At 31.0% G+C, this 25,695-nt stretch overlaps 1 protein-coding gene across 2 annotated transcripts; it reads right to left on the reverse strand.

Annotated features, from left to right (window-relative positions):
* Positions 1-9,440: 9,440 nt before the first annotated feature.
* ArfGAP1 (ADP-ribosylation factor GTPase-activating protein 1) lies at positions 9,441-23,955 on the reverse strand. Of its 2 annotated transcripts, XM_085943318.1 has the most exons (9): positions 23,767-23,955; positions 18,697-18,864; positions 18,367-18,480; positions 16,715-16,881; positions 16,130-16,253; positions 13,456-13,578; positions 13,027-13,181; positions 10,170-10,334; positions 9,441-9,812 (listed from the first exon to the last, which is right to left on the reverse strand). In XM_085943318.1, the coding sequence occupies exons 1-8, from the start codon at positions 23,824-23,826 to the stop codon at positions 10,181-10,183; spliced, it is 1,065 nt and encodes a 354-aa protein (XP_085799444.1). In that variant the 5' UTR covers positions 23,827-23,955; the 3' UTR covers positions 9,441-9,812; positions 10,170-10,180. The 2 variants fall into 2 exon arrangements, with proteins under 2 accessions (XP_085799444.1, XP_085799436.1); XM_085943310.1 differs by having other exon boundaries at positions 9,456-10,334.
* Between the last annotated feature and the right edge of the window lie 1,740 nt (positions 23,956-25,695).

Consider the following 25,695-nt stretch of genomic DNA (forward strand, 5'->3'; position numbering starts at 1 on the left):
AAAAAAATATAACTGATAACATTTTTCACTGAGTTTTCATGCAAATAGAGTGGTTTCCATGAAAAATCAATTCAATTATTATATTACGATAATTATTATTGATACTGATTATATTGAATAAACCAGAAAGAAGTAAATTAAAACAAAACGTGAATCTAATTATATTAGAATCAAATAATGCACAAAAACCTTTAATAAAATGTGCAATTTAATTAATTCTTCCAAGAAATTTATGCTTATGCAAAATAATCCAAATTTTTAAAGAAAAACTTGTATGACTGCATTCTACTATCAATACCTTATAACTAAGACTAAAAATACATTTTATATTATCTCTTCTCACCGTTAACTAAATATTAAATTCTTTTTGTTTGCCGCGTGTTCTACACATTTCCATATAAATTCTTAGGTTATTATTATTATTTATTATAAAAATCTGTTTAAATAATATATTATTATAAGAGCCAAAGACTTACGTCAGAGCCAATTCAAATTCTATTGTAGTCCTTGGAACATAATGTATTAGCCCCGTTATCATGGTATTATAATGATCTATTTTTATTTGAAGTACTTCACAATTACTAATCAATTCAGTAATTAAACTGTAACTAGCTTCAATTCATTGATGTGTATATGTATAATTATTATTAATCAATGCAAAACTTTATCGTGTTACTTAATAATTAAATATAAAAGTGCTATAAATGTGGCCAACTTTTCTTCGGCCAAAAACGTAATGGTACTAAAATATTCAAATAGCATTTAACATTAAATGTATACCTGCCTATTGTATTTCAGGAATTGAGTCAAAAGGTATAATTTTATTAGTCCATAAATACTAGCTAGTTTTCACAAAGTTCACACAAGTAATTAAAAAAAATATGTCATCAGTTATTTCCAGTATTTTATATCGCAATGTACAACTTATCTTTTATTTGCTGATACACTCAATTTAAAAATGCATGTATTTATTATAATAATGGAAAACTTTGTGTAAGGTATAATATTATGCTAAATTTGTATGATTTTGGTGGCACTGAGGCGATAAATTATTAGTAAAAATTACATATTGTGTAGCATTTACTAAATTTGACACAAGTATCTCGAACAATTTGTGAAATCACCTGTATGGCACTGGTCTAAGCATAGCTGGTCGCATGATTTTATATATTTAATCATGAATATGCGACGACACTTTGCTATTATAGTTTTCATTCCTCTTTTGAAAAAATTGGTCAATCAACATATAAACCAACAGATGTGGATCATCGATTAACCTATCGTAGGTCACAGTTGTACAGGGTTTTAATTGTCCAATACTAAAAAAAATTCAGGGAAAATATTAGAATATTATTTACATTTCACATAATATGTATTGGTTTGCCATCTTCTGGTACTTGAAAATTTAAGACGTTAGCAAATTAAGAAAAGATTATACAAAATTTATTTTATTTAATTTTAAGAATGTCTTGTACTGATTTTCTTAAATATACTTGATGTATTAAAATTTATTCAAATTGCACCAATACAAAATTTATATAAAATTATAAATGATAATATAAAAGTTATACCATTTTAAAACATTTACCCGAAATTTAGATTTTCTATTACTCGATGAATGCTTTTTGGACAAGAATTTTCTATGAACTTTTTGATTCAAGCCCAAAACTAACTTAAAATAAATCTTTTATTATTAATATGACACAGTGTGTGAAATCTACTTTTTTGGGGAAAAAATAAAATTTTAAGTGTTTGAAGACAAGTATTAAGTAATAGAAATCAAATATAATAAATAAATATAATATACACAGCTTCTGTGTAAAACTATATAATCATGGCCCATATCAACTGAGCCTTTCAGTATTACACAAATACGTATGTATCTACTTAACACCCACCAATTATTATAATCATCATATCAGCATATTGAAATTTACAACTGTTGGGATATTTAGAGGTTACTAATGATTAACTATCTTGAAAAATATAATCTAAGTACTTCAATGGAATGATTGATGTATATATTATAAAGTTTATTGCATCTTTTTTATTTTTGTCTGGTTTTATTTTACAATATAAAATAATAATATATTATGTAGTTACAATCAACTAGTGTAAAGAAAATATAGCACTATTAACATGACTAATTTTAAAAACCAAATGTCTCCATATTAATTTTTCATTAAATTCACATTATGGAACACAGTATTATTTTGTTGTATTTCTTTAAATTTAATATTTTCTTAGTTATAATTAATATTATGATTTTCTGTAATAAATCTTACATATTGAAACTGTTGTTTTCGTGTTTAGTATCTTCATTGTTTGCCCATTTTTTTAATCCCCAAGTTATGGACACCGCGCAGTGTCTAAGAATTCCTATTGCTCGCAATCATCACGTTTCTGCAGTAACGAAACAGTTATATCTGCTCGAACATCTTGCATGTGTACTGCACTTTTATTTTTTAACCGGTTCTATGCCTTCAGCGAGTTTTTTCGCTCTATGAGGCCCCGATCGACAGGCCGCACATACAAATTTTGCGAGTCATTTTGTCCCACTTATTACAAATAAAAAGGATTTCAAGTTATACACATTTATATTTTTATAAAAATCGATGTTTTTTAAAATAAATATAAAAAATATTAAAACGATGAATTAGTCAAAAATCTAAACGACGAAAATTTGAAAACTTAATAAACTAAATTTTAATAATAAATATGACCATAAAATATAATGTAATAATAAGATGTGACCCTGCAACGAATTCAAATTTTATTACATTTTTTTTACAATTGTAATTTAAAAAAAAATAAAAAATCTTTTTAGTGTTTTCAGATACATATTTATAACACAGTTGAAATTGTAAATTATCAAAAAAAATCTCAAATTGCAAGCTTCTTATTTTTCCGCTAGGTTCTCTGCTGCCATGCCTCACCCCCTTAAGGAATCATTTTTATTCACACATTATCACTCACTTATCCTAATATAATACATGAACAGTGAATATTCATATACATACATCATACTCACCAACTTAGTGTAAGCTGCCTCCGAATACTGTTCCAGAAATAAACTGATTCTGAATTTTGGTTCAAATTCAGTTTAATTTGCAATATAAATATTATCAAAGATAAATTTACAATTTTATTCTGTCTTGTAGTTGTTGTCATGTTGTATTGTCCCCTGTTTTTTTAAGATGATTTCATATTTCACTAATTGTAATTAAATTTATGAGGTGGTGCCTCCACGCTTAAATTGTCTGTAATGCCTTATCAACCGCTGAAATCATTGCTTCCAATCAGAAATAGCGATCTCATTAAAAAAATGTTTATATAAACTTGTGAAATATAGATATGTATTGTATGACAACATCTTTTTGGCTACGTGTTAATACTGTGAACTAACATGCCCCGCCCATTTTTACCCAGAATCCCATTATAAACTAAGAAGCTCCTCCCATTTAGTAGACAGCAGCGCCTAGACGCTTAGCCAAGAAGATGTTGTCGTACAATAAGTATCTAAATTTTTTTTAATTAATCCTAAATTAAAATATTAATAATTATGTGTTAATTAACTGACTCAACTGACATAGCCATTTGACTACATATTGTTTTATAATAATAATAGCATATCACTTTTAATATTTCATTATTGCTAAATATAATAATATGTACGACTCAGGTGACATCCGTGGAAAGTGGAAAGTAAAGTATTTTTACACAATTAAATAGGGTCAACAGCCCCAGACTGTGTCATCAAACGCTGCATGATTGCAGCAACACGATAGTCAGCGAATTACCCAATTATCACTTCATCTACGGTCTGCACATTCTGCAAGTGTGCCATACGTCAATGAGGGTCAACACCCCAGCCTTGTCAACGAAATGCTGTGAGGATTCAGCGACGCAACAGTCAGCACATTCCATTTAACAACCACCAGTCTTTCAACCCCAACACAATCACCCCAAAATAACAGGAAAGATTTAATACACTACCTGTATTAATCATTTGAAAAAACATTTAGAAACAATTCCAGACTTCAATGAGCAAGATAGACATATTAGCTTTGCACTCACAGTTCACCGTGAGATGTTGTATCAGAAACCAATAACTGTATAGCATTGAGATCAAATTCGTGTCCAAACAAAACACCTAGTAAGCAATAATGGTAATTTTACTTGTCTTGAGGTTTGTAGGTACGTATGCAGTTGTCTCTATAACAGTTCACTGTGAGCTGTTGGATAGTAAATAGATGGCCATTATAGTATTGAGATCAAATACATGTCTAAATAAAACAAAAATATACAATAAAAACCACGAAAAATCAAGTGAAAGACAGAAGAAAATAGGTTAGTAAGTAAATTAGAAATACAGGAACATTCTCAAGGAAGAACTCACCAACCAACAAAAGTAAAATCATGAAATTATAGGCTTTTTAACTTTTTGAAAATTTTAAATTGCTCTAATTAGAAAACGAAGACACAGAAGGAAACGGTTTTTTTTTGTTTGATTGCTTATCTTTGTGTTTATGTACATTTTATTTAAAACATGTAACCTTCCTTAGAAAAAAGTCGAGAAAAACTGTTTTTTGTACCTACTTGGTTAGTTTTTCCACGCCTATTTAATGTAATACGGTGTTATTCAAATGGTGAGTTTTTATCTCGACTGATCATATTAATAAAATACATTATAAAGGAATAGTACACTGTATTTAACTAAAATAATCTTGTCCTTTGTACCTATTATACGTCTTACACACAGACCTCATTCAAACTTACAATTTATTCTTCTTCTGATTTGATTTCATTCATCGCAATACTGTATACCAGAGGTAAACTACCGTATATCAAAAATGACAACTTTACAGGAGAGACGAATTTGTGATATTTGGTACTTTCAACTTCTGGCATTCTGGCTATGTATATAATTTTTTTATTATTATTATTTTTTAACGCTCATAATAGAGATACATTTGTTTACCTCGAAATCTGTTGGTGGTACACAATAAAATATGATCAAGTGATAAACAACTGTAAGTCATTAGCGGGCATAAGCCAATTCCGGTTACATATGTAACCTCCAGCAGTATGGGTCATATTTAAACCAAATCTGTATGAAACGTCACCCGTATTGCTTAAAATGACTCTGCGGGAATGCGCATAGAGCAGGGCTCGAAATGGACAGGAGCGCACCAGAGCACCGTTCCGGTTCATAAAATGTGAGATAAATAAATTGACCGTCTGAGCTAGATAGGCCATATATAATGAAAAATCAAACAAACTTATTTTTATAAAATACATATAAAATTAGATAACTATGCTGATATTTTTGTAAAAATATCACGCGCTCCGGTTCATAAAATTTTCCATTTCAAGCGCTGGCATAGAGCATAAACATAACCATGCGGAGTGAAGTTAACTGTAAAACAAATTATGACAGTTTGACACTGCCGGTTACATTTGAATCCTGTGCGCATTTTCGCACGTGCCGCAGACGCATTCTGTCATTTGTGTATATTGAAAAGTGATTTGAACTAGTCTATTGGAACTTACACAAAGAAAAAGGTATGTCAAAACATATTTTGAATATTTATGTACTATAATTAATATAAAATCATAACTGAGAGACATTATTTTATGCATTTTTCTTACTGTAAAGTTTACTTGTATGAAAAATAACCTCAATTTCATGTCCCGTGGCCAATGTTTGAAAAAACTTTTTATCTAATTTTAAGAATTTGATTGCTGGGCGATGATTTGTTTCATTTAAAAATATGATTAGAATTAATAAAAAAAAATATGTAGTGGCACAAAAAATTACCGCTCACTTATTATTATATCTTATCTTATATTATATAGATATTATATCAGCGTGTTATGTGAAATTGTCAAGTTAAAAATCTTCGTTCGATACCGATTTTATGAACATGTGCATTTCATAACAATTTTTATTGTATTTGTATTGTATCCAGTGGTACCCAAGAGGGACAAAACATCCGCAAGGTAGACCTAGAGGCCGTTGGATCGATGAAATGATTAAGTTCTGCGGAAGTACGTGGCAACGCAACGCACAAGACCGAGTGAAGTGGAATCAGCTTGGAGAGCCCTACATCCAGCAGTGGATAGATTAAGGCTGATGATGATGATGACATATAATATAGTTATAATATAATATTGATCTTTTCAACTCGATAACGTCGAATTGCGTGAATAAAATTAAAAATCGTCTTATGCATTTGAATGTTTTAAAGCAAAAAATGATTGTAATATATTTTTTTAAATTTTTAAATGTCTTTATTGTGTATTTAGTTTCAATTTTATATGAATAAATAGTATTACCAATTCAAGTGGTTTCATTACTATTTGCAAATAAGTCAATACCTTAAACGTTCAACGGTTATATAGAACCATAGAAATAAAATCAAAATGATGACTAAAAAACAAAATGTAACTAAAATAATTATTGATTAAGTACTCATTATTATACGTTACGAAAGATTATAATATCAGTTATTCCCCTAAAATGCGAAAAAAATATTTGCCCACTAAATAGCTACATAGTTAGAAATTTGGTGATTATTTAGAGTTCAAAATTGCAAGATTGCCTGCCTATAAATAACTCATTTTGAGCAAAAACTGTATTTGGTGAGTTCTTCCTTGAGGGCGACGAATTATCATATACATATTTTTATATAAAATTCTAGTTAGTGCTTGTTACTCGTAAGTACCTACCAAATTAATGTTTTTATTGAATCTAATAAAATTGGAACATTACTGTCTGCAATGCTCCATAAACAACAATTTTGATCTCAATGATATACGAACATCTCTTTCCGGTATGACTCATGAGGAACTGTGATACGGTGAAATGTAATACATACAATTTACATGTAATCGACAAATGTTATTAAGAAGCCACCGTCCATTATTGATTATACCCCCTCCCCTCTTCATCTCTTTCAATTATGTTTGTCGCAGATAACTCATAGATAGCAGCAACAAAAGGAAACAACATAAAAAAACAGCAAATATTACAATTCATTAGATGTTTTATTTGATAAACAAGTGATGAGTTGATGTTGTATTCACACTCGTCTTTACAAGGAAGTCATTAACCTTTTGATCAATCCATTTACTCCATGCTCTGCATCCAAACACACAGTGAGATCCGAACCCACAACGCATCAGTTTAAAGACTCGTATTCTATCCACTACTCCACTGCGGGCATCACTGAGATGAGAATTACCAATAATGTCAGAGGTATTATTCTACAGCAAATATGAATAGTGTAAAAATTAATAAAACAGTTCAATTTTTGATTTCAAATGCTAGTATATTCAATAATGAAATTTAATATAAAATACAAAAACAAGTACATATCAAAACAATGGTATCCTTACACATGATCAAATCCTGACAAATGATAATTAATACATAATGTATACAGCCACAGATGAAAGCAGTTCGAAAGCAAAAAATTCTAAAGTGAATTCAACATTGAAAAATATTACTTCATAGAAAAGATTACGTTGAATCAATGTTTATTGCATAAAACGCGCTTCTACTATCAAGCAAATAAACACATTGTGAAGACTCCTAATAGAGTTGCCTTCCATAGTGAAATGAACTGGTGTTATACTGTTGGACAGGATACGACATACGATTGATACACTCAATGTTAACAAATGCATTCACAAAATCTACCTCTTAAATAATGTGAAAAACAATTTGGCCACAACAAGACTTTGCAACTGAATGTCTTCATGAAAATTTTTGCAATCAAACCGCTAAAGCAACCAGCAAATGAGTTGTGTAATCTTTCTGCATTTTTTTTTTAATATCAAAATATATTTATATAAATTCAAAATACTTTCAAGTAAAACTTATACAACATTTACTGAATGCCATATTATATAAGAAAAAAAATGGAATATTTAGTGTAAATTATAATTTATCGCCAAAAACTTAAATCATAGATAATACATTATATAGATAGGTACAATGACAATTAGATTTTATAATTATATGTAACATTATTCTTTACACATGCTATGTGGCATTTCTTTGTTGAAAGAAGGTACAATTTTAATTAACGTTATTATCAAAAAAATAATAATTAGGTAGATTACACACAATGCATTACATAAAATGTGTGCAAAAAATTTAATCATAAACAATTTACATAAATATATATAAAACCCTTTCATAATAATAAATATTCTGTTACAATTTTGTAAATTAAAATCTCAGATTGTATTGTATGTTAAGTAAAATAGCTCAACAAAAACACAATTTTCAAAATACTTTTTCTTTAGCTACGTAATAGTAGTCTTAAAAATTAATGTGTTATATAATTACCTACACTGTATTCAGGAAGAATGATAATAAAAATACATTGATTGTATAAAATAATATTTTTCTAGATTACTGATCTAATTTGTGAATACAAAATTATTAACAATTTTAACAGGGAAGGTCGCTGTGAAAAGGTTAAATATGATGAATTAAAAAGGCCACGAGGAAAAGTTATACTAAACATCTCCATTGCGATATACTGCATCTTTTTGCAAATCCGAATATTTTACTGGGTATGTAGCAGTGGCGGAGGGTGGAGGTAGGTTGTTAAGATCTGACATAAATAGTACACACTAAACTTTGCTAGTAACACATGTATTTGTTTTCATTGAATTTTAGACTACAAATTGGGAGATAGTGTTGATTAGTTTTCAAAATTAAATTAAATGCTGCTTAAACCAAGCCATAATAGATAATAGTACAAAAATATTTGTCTATCTATAAAATACGTAAAATTATGCCATTAAATCAAACATAATTTTAGATATCTTATAGATAGAAGATTTTTTTAATCTATTATCGTTTGGCGTAGACAGGGCTTAATGAATTTTAAAAAACGAACCAACACAATCGATAACATGTATTCTTAATTCAATGAAAACAAATAAGTAGGTATGACCGAAAAAGTGTACACTATTTTTGTCAGATCGCCCATAGCATACCTAAACTATTATGGTTTGGTTTAGGCATGGTTTGATTGAATTTTAAAAAGTAACCAGCACCATCTGCAATTCGTATTAATAGTTCGATGAAAACAAAATAAATAAGTATGACTGCGTGCGCAAAATAGTGCTTAAATGCAAATAACAAATTCGCGCATGTAAAGAATGAATGCAACACACACGCATAATGATTTCAATTGTAAAGTAGTAGCAATATAACAAATGTAATCTGGAATGTTGTCCAAATGGAAAATTTCTTTCTATTTAATTTGCATTACGTGTTATTTATTATACACAAACTATTGAACGTATTGAACATGTTCATTAAAATTAAATAATTCACAGTATGCAGACTATTTACTGCCGTACTAAGCACAGAGGTCGTATCTGCATTTTAGGCAAGTGGGAGATCTGAGCTTTCATATTATTTTACTTTTCCTGCTAATACTGGGGAACTTTTTATTTATTTTATTGGCCTATAATAGTTAATTTTGGTTTAAGATTTATTTACATACCCTGAAAATTTGATTAATGTTATTATTATTATGTATTGATATTAGCCGTATCTATGTCAGATACGGCTAATGTCCCTTAGTAAATGATAGTTACAATTGAATCGCTTAGTATATATCGAGTTTTTTTCTCAAACTCCGTAGATACGGCTATTAAAACCCTTGATTTCTCCGTAACTATAGCAGTTACGGCTTGGATTTATTCACCAATCTTATACAAAAACTCTGCAGAATCCAAATATCTAAAAACATGAAAATACCTAAATACGTCAGTTACGGCCTCTGTGCTTAGTACGGCAGTATAACAGCTATTTAAAAAAACATAAGAATAATAAGAATGCAAACTTCAAAGGATATCTATCATTAATACTCATTTATAATATTAAAAAAAATTAAATATCCTTAATCACAATCCCATGTCTTAAAACAGATTCATTTTTGAATTGAGAAAAACGAAGTGATAAGTAAATAAGAACATCGTTTTAGTATAATTGATTGCATTATATACAATAATATGACTTTAACTTCGCATTTTTAACCACCCATAAATACAAGTCAACAACATAAGTTATACAAAGTGTCAATCCAAGACTTGAAACAGAATAAAAAAAATTGACAACTAATTGAATTATATCTAACCTTCTCTGTATTTAACTATTAAGAATATCCCAAGCAGCGTCATCCTTTGACTTTATATTACGACTCTTCACATCTAAGCCACTGTTGAAGTTGATATCCTGGACGGGTCGACGGGGTTGGAAAGATGAGACAGTGTCCGAAACTTCTGGATCATTTTTACGATTCCTGGAATGGTGATAAGGAAATGATCATTATAATAAATTTAATAACACAATAAAATGACATAGGACTCAATTTAATAGTGGTCTTTTAGATGTCACCACACTAACAAATAAAAATCTGGAGGTTTGCAAAACAGTCATAGGTCCTAGGGGATTTCCTACAAAAAAATATAATGTCTAATTCAATGAAATTGTTGTCAATTTTTTTTTATTATAGTGTGATTCCCATGACATAAAATATTACACACAAGTTGGCGAAACCACTAATGAATAGTTGAAGTCCGCTATCATAACAATACCTAATCAAAACTAAAAATTGAGATTAGAGGAGTGAAGTTCAACCTTTTTTGTTTTGCGGAAACCTTAGAGGAGGGGTGGGGTGACCAACCCAAATCGTTTGGTGGGCCAAAAAAAATATTACCGAGCTTAAGTGGGCCACACATATAAATAAATAAAACAAAGAAGTTATTCAAAATATTTTATTACCGTATAATTAATGTGACTCTTTGTATATTGTTTGATATCTTTTTCATATCGACTGGTAATTTAGCCGACGCGCATCGCAGTTGATTGGTCATGTTTTATCTGCTGCGACACTTCATTTTACTAAATTTAATTTTGAAAAGCACGATTCACATTGCCAGTCATTTTAATTCTGGACAATTATCTTCGAAGATATATTTCTGATAAAACTCAAGCTTATTCCCTTCGAACATGCACTTTTAACTCTATGGTTAATTTCAGTTCTATTAACTCCATTTGTAAATTTGGAGACGCTGATTCCACATCCACATTAAATGGAGTTAAAAATATTTTCAACATTTCCTCATACTTTTGCATAAATGTGAATCTGGTATCGAATTCTTCAATTAATTTTGTGACTTCTCTAATATATTTTTAAAAATCTTTACAGTCATTATTAAGTATAGAGTTTGTGGAGCCGGCATCAGCATAAAAACAGGTACTAGCATGCAGCACAACAAGAAAGTTCTAATTTCACAAAAACAACTTAAATGGAATAGTACAAAACTTAAATCCATTAGAGTTTAAATTCAAATTCCATCAAGTACCTTCGGTCGATAGTATTAATATTATAATATAAATGTGTTAAATTTACGAGAAGTTTTTTTGTTGTATGAATGCCAAAAAATATAGAAAGCTGAAAACTTCAATCTTGGGCAGCAAAGTCTTAATTTGGGCCGAGGGTTGGGCATACCTGCCTTAGAGCATAAAATTTCAGGGAACTCCCCTAATACATCAAGGTCCACAGGGGTAAATTACAAATGTAGAGTTTAAACCAATTACATACCTCCGAAAAACGTTGCTATATAGTATGTTACAACGTTTTTATTAGATCGTATTCTTATTTGTCCGGTGGTTGTTTTTCCGGTACAAATCTTGCAATCGATTTTTAGCTAACTTCCCGACCAGCTGGACATTTGAAACTTTTAGCATATATCAGAACACGATGCCAATGCATTTTTTTAATACTTTTAGCCATCTTTAAGTAGAATTGAAATCATTTTCAGTTAATTCTCTATCGTATGAAAAGTTATTTCGGAAGAAATCCATAATCCAATCAATTATTATTGGTTGCTAGGGGTCTGGGGTCCTAGCAACTAAATTATTAATATATACGTGCGTTACTATGGAAATCAATATGAAATGTCAAAATGACATTTCAGTATTATTTCTATCAAGTACAAATTTTTTTGATCGTTTAAGCTAGTCAAGTCAAGTTTATATGATTCAACAGAATATTTAAAAACGTTGTATATAAAAATTTCTTTTTACCTTGTAATTATTTTGTTTCAAGTTATGTATTGTAAATTTTATAATTTAGGAGTTGGCTATTGAAGATGGATATATGCAAGGAAATGTTTAAAATTGTGACACGTGTCCATGAAAATTATCCCAAGGTTCACTAAGTACTACAATATCAAGGGCCCACATGCCCAACGAAGGACAAAATGGAGGTTTTATGGTATTTTCAAAGCATTAGCCCGAACATTCTTTAAATGTTGTAGATAATCTATTTATATAATTTTGAAGCCTTATTATCCTTTATATTTATTTTAGACATTTGATGACTGCATAAAGTATTTTTATTACATAAAATAGTATTCTTTTAAACCTCTCGATCTAATGTTTTAGAATATAGTCATATTTCAGTACATAAATGTGCAGTGGTCTAAAGTTTTCATACATTTATTAATTTTTAAACGCATTTATAAAACCATCAGTATAATTTATGTCGACATTATTATAGTGAAATATTTACGATAAAAAATTATATTGATAATCTCTGTGTTCCCAAATTTCACAAGAATTAGGCATTTTATTATTCAAAAAATGGGCAATATTACCACATTTGAAGATAATTCTAAAGATACTGATTATAAGCTATGTCTTTGACCATTCAAATGTTGCGAAAAACCCTATTACCAAGAGGTTGCCAGTTGTACTTTTCAAATTGCCTTGCAAATTCTTGCAGAGCCTCTAACATAGCCCGTGGAAGACGGTTGGGAATCACTGCATTGGAGAGACATTGGCAAAGCTGAGCTGCAATCCATGCCAGCACGTAATGACAGAAAGTCCCCAATGCGAGGTAAAGAGAAAGATACCAGCAGTTATTTCTACAACCCTTCAATAAAAGTAAAGCAGAAACTAATAATTAATTCAGTTAAATGTTATACCATAATGCAGATGGTTCGGAAGCGGAGCTAGTCATAGATCCATAGGAATGTTCCGACTGATACGTTGTGTTTGAGTTCTGTTGCTGGTAACCACCACCACCCGTCACAGGATTGTTATCACCAGACAGACTATTCCAGCTACCACGAGAATTCATCTGAAAATTGATCCAATGCTTACAGATATGACTCAGGTAAGATTTTTAGTTAGCATTATTTGAGCATAGAGTCAATGCAACTGCATTGAGGGAAAAAAAGATTTACTTTTGCATTTAAGATTGAATGGTGAAATTGAAAATCATGAAAAAATGTTTATTCCGGAACTAATGGTATTTATTTTCTTCGATTATCGAAACTACCTCATCAGTCATCACCAATTAATCCGGATAATCAAAGTTCTACTGTATGTCCACTTATAATATTAAACTATACCTTCTCGTTCATGTTATTAGCTAGCTCTAATACTTTTTGAGATGCGATGCCACCATATTTTACAGCATTATCACTAGCTTTTTGTGCTAGAATTGTAGCTGATGATGTGAACATTGACCATCCCTGAAAAAAATATTAAATTAAATTCATTAAAAATCTATGCAGTCAGTTTTGTATTAAAGTTTATGCGGTTTGTTATGAAAATATTACAGAATATTCTTTTGAAATAATTACTTAAGGAAACACATGTGGGATAAATCAATTAAAAACCTAAGAACTCCTACTTTAAGCCCTACATTCATACTGATGGATTCGTTTAAGTTTAAGGTCATACTATTTTTAATTATATTTTTATAACTATATCTGATGAACTCTTTGAATCTAACCATGTAAAAATTCAAATAACAATTTATCAGCATAATTTTAAACTACATATTCATGTCTTCCATCTTTTTCAATTTGGGAAAAATATTATTAACCTTTCTAACGCGGCAACTGACTTTAGTCAGCCTATACGCGCGAGTCATCCGCGCGTCAGCTGACTAAAGTCATTTCGATTTTCGTTTGCCTAGTACTCCTTTCGGCCAGGCGCGAATAATTCGAACATTGATTTAATTTATTCAGAAATCATCCTTCTCTTGACATCTGTCAATGGATAGCCTAAACTTTTGTTCTATCTAATTTAAATAAATATTTTTCGGGAGCGTGTCTTGAATAAAAAAATATCAGTCATCGGGCCAATTCAAATTTGCCGCGTATATAGTGTCTTATCGCTTCTTAGTGCATGTGCGTCGAAGACATTTGACTGACGTGTTTGTAACGATACGAGTTTGCGATATAATAAGTTATATTGTTTTTTAATGATTGAAAAACTATTTGGTGCGTAAACTGTTAAATAGAATATTCGAAATTTACATTGATCAAAGTGAATTTACAAAATATTTTTACAAAAGGAATGCTTTTGGAGATTGCATTCATTCGCCTATCTGCTATTATATTATCCGCGAGTAAATAGTTTCGGAAAATAATTTGAACAAGGTGTCATTTAAATATACCTAGGAGTCCGCGATTCAATATGTCTCTTTGTTTATCATTGATTAACATTTTTAAATACTATTTTCTGGTTATAGAATTAGGTGAAACAGACAAAAATTATTTATTTACCCTAGTTATCAGCCATTTATAAAGAAAAGACACGAACAATCAGATGCCCGTTCCCGCATAAATGCGGAAATTGTCGTATTACGCTACACCAGGTCTCGCGCTACTGAATTTTTATACACTGCGCGGCAAATCATCGTCTGCTGGTGTGAGACAGACACTTGAGAATTATTTTTTTCGTAACACTATTCAAAAGGGTTTGATTCATGACTACTATTTTTTTTTATGGAGAATTCTTCTTATATTTATAGTCGAAAATAACTCGAGTTACTTACTATCATGTCATTATAATAAAATAAGAGATTACCTATTCTAGTACCAGTGGGTCTATTCTATACTTATCGACCGCTAAAGTGATAAAGTAATAAATATTATCATACTTAGGGTAGGTTTGTATCAAAATGTTAGCACTTATTGTAACAATTACACGAAGTTGGTTTTTATTGTTGCAATAAGTGCTATATTTTAACAGCACCTATCTTGCTGCTGTTGAAATATCGCACTTATTGCAACAATAAAAACCAACTTCGTGTAATTGTTACAATAAGTGCTAATATTTTGATACAAACCTACCCTAAGTTTGATACTATTTATCACTTTAGTGTTCGATAAGTATAGAATAGACCCACAGGTTATTGAAGTAATATAATAAAAAAAAAAACAAATGAACTTGAAAATAAAATTGTGGTGACTATAAAGCATTTAGAAGTGCAAAAAGTGTTTGAAATTTAATATTTTACGAATTGTAATAGCCTAATAGGTATTCGAAAAATAAACCGTTTTGTTATAAACTATGTGTCATTCGATTCCATTCAGTTCGGGGTCAATGGTAGGTACAAACCAGGCACTGGTGGTAAGTACATTACTCTCAAATAGCCAGTAGTTCTCAAGGATGATTTATTTATACTCGACCTGCAGTGCTGCAATGTGTATGGGAGTTCAAATAAAAGTTACACAGTTTGAGATGTCCTGGATGCTATAAAAATGAGCTATTTATGACTGATATTTTTTTAACACACTCAACAAAAATGCTCATAAAAGTCATAAACCATATTATTATTCATTATGTGTATGACATATTTGTCGAAATCGTAGCCGTAGACTATAATACTGAACTGTTCTTACACTTGTTAATCTGTCATCGACGCATTAGTCCAGCACCATTTCGTAAGTGTCATGGCGCCGCTCGAGTAAGCCGGCATTTTTTCAATGAAGAAATCTTGTTCGTGATTTCTTATCAGTTTTAGGCGACGAATGTTTATTTTTAGAGTCACATAAAATATTAGGTTCTGTCATAATCATTTTTGAACTTGACTCCGATTTTTTACTACTCTATTTGTGTATGTTTGACTGACATTTATTACGATTTATTGATGCTTGAAATAACAACGCGCACTGTTGTACTAAGTCGGGATTCGTAACGCTTAGAAAGGGTTAAAAGTTTAGTTATAATGTGTTTATTTATTTAGAGTTAGAACAAGAATTTTTTAACACATAATTAAAAAGTACTCACACTGGCCAAAGAACTCAACGTGTTATCGAGCAGTACCTTGGAGTTGGCATTGTTAGCATTGTTATAATTGGTGTTTCCAAATCCTGAGTATCGATAATCTGCACTCCCTCCCCCACCGGTACTTCTAAAAGTTAATAAATCTTTAACCATTAGAAGTCGTACGTCTATCTGGACTAGACATATTGCTTACAATGTCCAGTTGGAATTGACAATGACATTTATTATTATAGCAGTGTTTAAAATTAATTTACAATTATAAAATAGGTTAAAATTAATTTTAGGATTTATATTGCTTTGTTTATCCAATTCAATTAATGTTTATTCTTAAAATCATAAAAAAATTATATTATGGAATGGAAAGGGTTATTATCATTCAAACAAAGTACTGTCCAATGACAAATAAAGACCATCTGGTAAAATTTATATTATATACTAGTACTACAAGATGCAATATTATAAATAATATTGACTGATTTAAATGCTGCGATTATTTCATGGAGAGTTATATAGAACGCAAGTTCATGGAGTACCTTCATTAGTCAGTCAAATTATAATTCATTTTTCATAATTCAAGTATGAACTCACTGGAAATTATTTTGATCCGATCCTGGTGAATTGAGTGGGGATGATGCATTGGAGTAGTTTGTTTGATAGGTCGAATCATTGCTCTGATTCCTGCTGGATGTCATACTTTTCTCATATTCATTAAAAAGAGAAACATTCCACGGCTTGTTTTCAGATAAACAAGTTATCTGAAAAAATAATATTTCGATCATATAATACAGGCGTGGGCAAGATGTCCATTTTATTGCGGTCCACTAGTGAGTTTGTAATTTTCAAAAGTTTATCAAAATTAAATGGTCAAATTTGGCAATTCAAGCTGCCCTGATGGAAAATTGATACCTGTCTACTTATCTCCAGAATAAAATTCTTTGCAAAATTCGCAGAGATAGAAATTATATAATGGACACCACGCGATGTAAATCTTCATTAATGAAGTTTTGTGATTTAACTTTAAATTTATATTAATTTATGCTTAGTTTGCGGAGTGTACAGTTGAATTATTATTTTTGTTAGTGCAATAAATAAATTATGGCAGACCACAACAATAATTTGGAGAAAATTAGAAGTAGTTCATGGCCTAAAAATTCTATCAGGGCATTATCATAAAATTAAAACTAATGAAATATAATCATCGTTAAACAATTTAATTTGATTAGTATTTGCATCAATTGATTTAAATTACAGTAAATAAAAGATTATATGAGTGCTATTTAACGGTGTGCAATCACATGATCCTTAGTATGCCAGATTAATTATAAACACACTCGGATGATGAGAAAAGGGTCAGATCACTAGATTAAACAATGAAAGAAGAAGATATCGTCACTGCCTCGCACTATTTATGTCGGATCTCCACAGCCTACCTCCATTTTTCGCCGCTGAGTAATAAATATAACGGCTCGTCCTATGTGAGCGACGTCACGCGAAGCATTGCGCGGCACTCGCAACTCACACGTATAACCGTGTGTGAAAATGTTCGTAAACAGTCTTTTTTGGTTGTACGTTTATACGTTTGAGTTGCGCACACCGCTCATCGCTTCGCGTGACGTCGCTCACATAGGGCGAGCCGTTATATTTATTTCTCAGCGGCGAAAAGTGGAGGTAGGCTGTGGAGATCCGACATAAATAGTGCATACTAAACTTTCTCAGTAATGCTTAATTGTTTTCATTAAACTAAGAATACAAATTGCAATGGTTCTTAAAATTCGAATAAACAAATAATAAAAATATTCTTCTGTCTATTGAATATCAAAAGTTATGTATAATTTAATGAAACAATTGTTTGGTTTAGGCACGATTTAATTGAATTGTGAAAACTAACCAACACCATATACAATTTGTATTCTTAGTTCAATGAAATCAAATAAAATTAATACGATCGATCGGAGGTCCTTGATGGAATTTAAATTGTAATTGATTTGATGTTTGTACTTATGCCGAAAGGCGAAACCCGGATGGCAAAAAATTACTCAAATGGAATAGTACAAACCTCAAATAAATAAAATTAGAATTAAAACAAATAAGTATGACTGACAAAGTTTAAAATGTGCACTATTTATGTTGGATCGCCACAGCTTACCTCCACCCTTCACCGCTGGTATTACTATTGTAACGATATAACAGATTTATAATGAACAAATACCGGGTAAATTATATTTTGTAATATGTAATACCTTGTGTCTGTACATTGCAGCTGCCTTGGAATTATATTTTTGTGCTATAGACATCCCGTGATTCCAATCCGATTGCATCTCGAGAAACTCTTTTGCCTTTGAATTACCACCAACCTGAAACAAAAATTTTATTTTTTTAAATTCTAATGAATTTAATTAAAAAATCATATTCAAGAACTGCAATGAAGGAAACTGTGGCCTTTGCCTAGTTAACTATTGTTACTGTTAATATTTCAGCGTACTTCAGTCTTCTGTGAAGTGTCTATTTCATAATTCGTCTATGAAATCGCAACTTTTGATGTGATCACCTTTAATTAGGCAAAATAATACCTTCATCTTGTCTAGTTCTGAGGACTTCCACTTGTCCATGGTGGCGGAGCGTACAAACGATAAATGTACTCCCAGGCTTCTGTGTTTTCCAGAGCATTCTAAACATATCCAAATGCCGTAGGTGACTGAGACCCATTGTGGATTTAAAGTACCACATTCAAAGCATTCCTGAAATGTTAAGAAAATAATATGGTATTATAGGTTAAACAAAACAATGTTAAAATTTAAAAGATATAAATGACATTCTAAAGAATAAAAATGAAAAAAGTCATTTTTCCTGTTCTCTATAGTTTGGGGACAATGTAGTCTTGAAATTTAATAGGATGATGCTGTTCAGAAGATTTTCATCTATTTTTTCGATACCCAGACTGCACATTCCCCGAATCTAAATACACGCATTTATTGAACTCACGCATGTTAATTTTTCACCTGCTATCGGACTCAAACTGGATAACCATTGATCAAAATGCACAATAACCTCTGCTCCAAGCTATACAAAGATATAAAAAGAACCGAAATGGAATTATTTGACTTTTTGTAATACATCATTTAATAAAAGTGGTTTTTGACGAGGAATGAGCTTAAGTTAATACTGAGGCTAAGAACAGGGCACACCATGGGCAAAAGATTTGATGTCCTCATGGGAAGAAGCGAATCGCAGCTCTGCGATGAATGTCATGTTTTAGAGGACATTGTACATATAGCACTGCAATGCCCCAAATATGAAATTCACTGAGTACAGCTGCGAATTGCAGATATCTATGAGAATGTCGACGAATTGAAGGGTGTCCTGGCGGTGGGTAAGACGGAAGAGCTAGGCAAAATTGTAAAGTTATTTAACAGAATAGGAGTGAGGACCTGATCGACGGATCCCCTTCTAGAAGAGAAGAGGCGATATGACAGCGAGTCGCAGTCAAAGCCTCGGTAAAATCACAACAAAAAAAAAAAAGTGGTTGAACTGGTGATTATTAAAAAGTGATAAGTCTCTGTGTTGGTATCATTGTTTATACATAAAAGAGACAAACCAACTATAAACGAATCTGCAATTTAATCACCAACCTTAGTAAACCTATTCAGCTTAACTCCACCTAGAAAAAAGTTTCTCCAACTTCTTTGATTATATACTTTTATTTTTCTTATTGTATAGTTGAATCCATGCAACGTTATATTTGAGAACAATTGATTTTCAACTCGATTCGCTATATAAATTCTACATGTGCCATATTATATTGATTAAACATTAAACCTACTTACTATATACAGTAAAGTAAAACCTTGGATTGCGAGCATTGTACGTTTGCAAGACCTCATTTGTTTATCAAATTAAAATTTATTAGAAAATTTGGGTATTTTACAGTACTCCGTATCGTTTTTGTGATCGCGGACGTTTGAAGCCAAAACATCACTTTACCATCGGATAGCCAAAAAAAATACTCAACCTCCATTTTTTGCTACAAAATACAATGTTGAAAATAACATTTGATTGTGTGATTGAAATATAAATTTTCCTTAACAAAATAATCCTAGTTGTTGATGTACCTACCTATTATGAAGAGAATTGAAAATACACATTTAATCAATAAATAAGGTAAGCGAGTGAAAATGGCTCAGATGCCTCTGACATAAAACAACATTATTATTTTCAGAATATAAACCTGGACATAAATGCAGGATACATAAAAAGCCTAGCACAATAAATATGTACAGACCTACAAACTTATCTGGAGAATAGCCAAAAATCGAACTAACATAGGACGCCATATTGAAAAACGTCATTCGAATGTCAGATTTTGCCAGTTACGAGTCATGATTGGGTAGTTTTCGACAGTGGCTCCCCCATCTCATTCTCCAGATAAGTTTGTACCGACCACATAATATATCAAATATTACTAATATTTCTATTGCCATGGCGATTGATGATCAGCTGTGAACAATCAGCCATCTTTTTCTGAATGTTGGGTCATAAGATTAATATAAAGCGATATAGATTTCATGATGTTTTGTATTGAATTACATTTAAATATTAAACAATTAATAAATTATGTTGTTGTTATAATATTATACGTTTTAAAATTTTTATTAAATACATCTGTTATTTAAAAATCTATTTTATTAAATTACACGCTTTTAATGTTGATTGTTTTTTTAACGAAAATGCAATATGAGAGAGAGATCATGTTTTGATCTATAAGCGAGATGTAAAATAATATCATTTTTATTTTAAAATTCAGTTCAATAATAATTTAACCTAGTTGCTACTTTAAAGAAGACAAAAAATCTTGAACATACACACTCTCCCCTTTAATCTTTGATTAGTGACTTGATAAAATTTGTCCGTAGTCAGTCTGTTCAATTAAATTTATAATAAATCATCTTGGCTATTTGCATGGTAGTATTTTAAAGAGATGAAAATTATGAACGAAAAACAATGCTAAAAGAATTGAATTTCAAACTATAATATACATTGAAGCTGAAGCGATTGTAATCGTATATTATATAGGTAATTATTATCTTTACGAAATTAGTACACCATATGAATAGTGACCGCTATTATTATAAAACTGCACTTTGTAAAATAACAATAACATTATTGTAAATAACTAACAGTTTGCGTTCAGTACGACACACATGATAGTAAAATATTAATTTTCCAGAAATGCAGCAGCAAAATTATTTTTACTTCCATACTGACTTCCCTTCACCAGATTGAAGAGTATACTGATTTAAATTTAACTATAATATCATGATTCAAAATATTTCAACATTTTTACAGGTTATAAAACAATAAATAATCGATTGTTTTTAGTTTTTACATGCATTTTACATAATATGAGATTGTCATATCTGATAGTTGACATTACCTACGTGGTCGCAGCCATGATTTATTCTGGGTCGGAACCGTTAGCGAGGGGTGCAAGACTAGTCAATGCGCTCCCCAAAGACGTAGATATTTTCGGTGACGTGCTATGTATTTTGTATTCAAAATTTTATTCTTCTGTATAAAATTGTACTTAAGTACAGTACACTCTCAGTAATCCGCCGCTCGATTATCCGACAACTACTATAATCCGCCGTTATTTTTACTAGTTGAAAGCACAAAATCAAGCTCTATAATTTGCCGGTATTCGATTGTTAAATTCAGTAGTATGCCGCGTACAAGTATACAACGCAGGTGAGACGGGGTTATTTTGGAAACTTCTCCTTCGTAAAACGTACATTCATTGCGAAGAAAGTAATGTACCAGGGAGGAAAGTGCCCAAGGACCGCATCACAATTATGCTGTGCTCCAATGCAATGGGGACACACAAAATGAAGCTTTTGGTCATAGGGAAAGCCAGGAATCCTAAGCTATTCAAGAATATCTGCCACACTGAACAACTGGTTGTGTCAAGTGATTTACTGTTTAATATTTAGTTAATAAACTTAGTTTATAAATATGTATAATTTAGTAAATACTTGATTTTAATTATAAAAAAAACCATAATCTGCTAGTACAAATTTCTCAAAAAAACTGTTTTTACGAAATACCTGTTTTAATTTTCACCATATTTTGTATGTATGCACTATTAATTATCGGCCGCTTTCACTAATTGGACACTTCTGGTCTGATTTTTGGGGTGGCGGATTACTGAGAGAGTACTGTATGTTTTTATTATTATTATTATTATTTTATATATTCTCTTCTTCTTTCTTCTGAGGGTAATATTTGTTATAATGTAAATCTCATGTTGTGTACGTCTTGAATTTAGATTTGTTATGTCCACAATGTTTTGTTTTCTTAAATAAATAAATTATTCCCATGCTTGCAAAGCAAGTAATAATTCATACTGAAATTGCTTTGTTCCCGGACCAAAATTATGTCATGTTTTTGAGCGACGACCGATATTGAGCAGTATACTCATGACAAAAATGGATAATTTTCCTGTTCATGTTAGGTTTTGGTTTGGTTTTTGGTCACAATGGACAAAGACCACAATCACAAAAACGATATTGTGTAGTATAATATTACCCTAAAATGATTTACACTGTTTCCCGTGTTTTAAATGGCTTAATGTTAATTTTACATAGGAGTTCAGTCGATTTCCACTTAAATGGCATATGTAATGAATAGTGACTGATATTGACTATAGTTTGCACTACAGTAAGAAAGTGATAATATTGAAAAACTATGAAGAAAAATGATCCACGATAATGAATGGGTCAAAAAAATGCAAGCGGTGCAGTGCACTTGTATGTTAGACCAGCCGCCACTGATATGGAGTAACTATAAATTACCAAATTTTTGCTTGTCTCACAAAAAAACTCTCGCAGACCAAGTTGCTCGCAATCCAGGGTTTTACTCATAGAGGTATTAAATAAAAGAGGGTCAAGGAATCGGCTTTCTCACACAACTGAATGAAGCAGACTAATAATAGCTGACAAGTTACGAGAAATAGCGACGTGATAAAAAAAATGCATGGCATCACGGCGAATTTACTTTGGTCATTATAACGTACCCATATAATTAATTATGTTAATGTTAATTTTGCCGCAAATTGATTACCAGCCTGTCTCAACATACTTTTTTTTATATAACCTGCCTGCTTCACCATACTTTCATATAACCTGCCGCCCCTAGGTTTTACTGTAATATCGGCAAGAAATAGACGAATAATCTTGCTTTTTCAACACTGTTGACAGTTTCTAATTTATTGATTCTTTTTAAACTATCTGCTAAAATATGAAATCGGATAATCATAAATTTTAGAGTTGAGTACACATGTGACTAAAATTAAATTCTTGCTCTTTGTTTTACCAACTAAATTAAAAATCTACGTACATATGCATTAAAATAAATTAAGTACCTACTTAGACATTGTGAAATTTTCGTGAAAAGGTCAGTCAGAATGGCAGACGTAAATGCATGTCAAAAAAATGAATTGTCAGGACCTTCTTCAAATCAATCGTTGGGTTAAAAAGTAAATTACATTTGTCACTTATAATAGTACCTAAATCTAAATCAACATGCCTAATACATACGATCGAACTAAATTATTAAAAATTAGAATAGATGTAACAGCTGGTACATACGCTATTATCCTGAATAAGTCGGAGCTCTTGCAGTTTCCTGCGAGTATTTGGTGATGCCATCGTCCAAGTTTAATATTTAATAGAAATTAGAAATTCCAAATGTTATAAACTACACTCGTCAAAGTGCTGAAAAATGAAAACGCAAAGAAAGTATGATGGCGATGTCCACGATGACAGCACCAAAGAACCATAAACAATTTTAGCCATAGACTAATCGCGACCCGAGAACTACAGGGTTCTAAGTGAACAACTGCAGCAAAAAAGTTATGGGCTGTTGAAGTTTTGAACGCTTGTATTTTGTTAATTGTGAATGTTTTCAATTATTTTTTTGATTGAATATATCAATGATGGTACTGCTATGTTGTAACTATCAATAAAACTACGTTAAAACTAGTTTTTAAGGGTTAATTTTATATATCATAAATTCAGTTAGAACTTTGTCCACCTGAAACTCAAACAAATCGCCTTTACTACAAGGTTCTAACTGAAATTTGTATGGAAATCCTGGTGATTCAGAACACACAGTTTCACTTTTCATGTTAAAATGAATAAAATTCTTGAAAGTTATCTAATATAATATTATTTTCCGGAGAAAATGTATGGGAATTGTTGGGAAAATGAGAAATTCGGAAAAACTTAAATATTTATTTGTAATTTTAAATTATGTTGAAAATTACATTTAATAAAAATACAAAACTATTGTTGATGCAACAAGCCCAATGTTTATTGTTCAATTTCAACTGGCTTGTTGTCTTCACATCAGATACATTTATTGTAATTGTGTATACAAGATTGTTGTTACTAATGGTTGAGGGAATGTTATGTAAAAATTCTTCTATTAAATTATTCGCCTCAGTTTTAGAATAAACTTCAAGCCAGCAATCTCAGGAATAGGGATTTTATAATACAACATAACCATTTTTTCACCTCTGAGATTTGAAACATCTCAAACATTTATATCACTTCCAGGAAGACTTTTAAACCTAAAACATTAAATCAATGAATGAAATAACCTTAAAATACTCTCAATATTTTTTTTTAAATAACGATAATATAATTAAACCTTAATTATGTTTCATAATATTATAATTCATCTATTAGTGAGTTCACAATTTACTGTTCATATCAAATATCACGAAACATTTTTTTGAGGTTATGTATCTCAAAGTTATAGTAGTTTCTTTAAATACTCGTGGTTTCTAGTTAAATATACTGCATGAAGTCCTAATAATAAATTTAAAATACATAACAACAAGATTTTACTCTTCATATTGCAATTAAAACCATGTTAACAACTTTAAATGTATTCACAACCACGAAATGTCAAAGCACATAGAACTTTGTAGAACGATGGATCTTTTTAGATTATGGTAGAACTCTGTAGTTCCACAGTTATTCTGTAAAGTGCACATAGAACTCGGTAGTATTGGGGTTTAATGACAAAATATAAGAAATATCAACCTCATATTGATATAGTATGTAGATAATGTGACTTGGAAGACTGCCTCATTATTACTTTAGTTTGGCCAAAAATCGACACTTAGAACCTTGTAGTTCTCGGGTCGCGTAATATACATTTATATTATATATTTTTACTACTGATTTGCGATTATCTGTATTTCTGGCACCCAACTTGAGCAAGTCAGCAGCTACGTCTATCTCGGACAGCAGGTGTCCATAGACGGAAGCATGCACGATGAAATTGCTCGAAGAACAAAGCTGGGATGGAGTGCTTTCGGACGTCTGAATATTATCTTCAAGAGTGACCTACCATTAATCAATGTGGGTGTTCAACCAATGTGTGCTACCCGTGCTCACATATGGCTGCGAGACGTGGACCCTCAACACGAGAGATGTCCAAAGGCTAAGAGTCACACAGGGAGGCATGGAGAGGTGCATGTTGGGCATCACGCGAAAGGACCGTAAGAG

This window comes from Rhyacophila brunnea, unplaced genomic scaffold (genome assembly GCF_057557595.1).
Source record: "Rhyacophila brunnea isolate RB1 unplaced genomic scaffold, BYU_Rbru_1.0 scaffold_1, whole genome shotgun sequence".
Classification (NCBI taxonomy): Eukaryota; Metazoa; Arthropoda; class Insecta; order Trichoptera; family Rhyacophilidae; genus Rhyacophila; species Rhyacophila brunnea.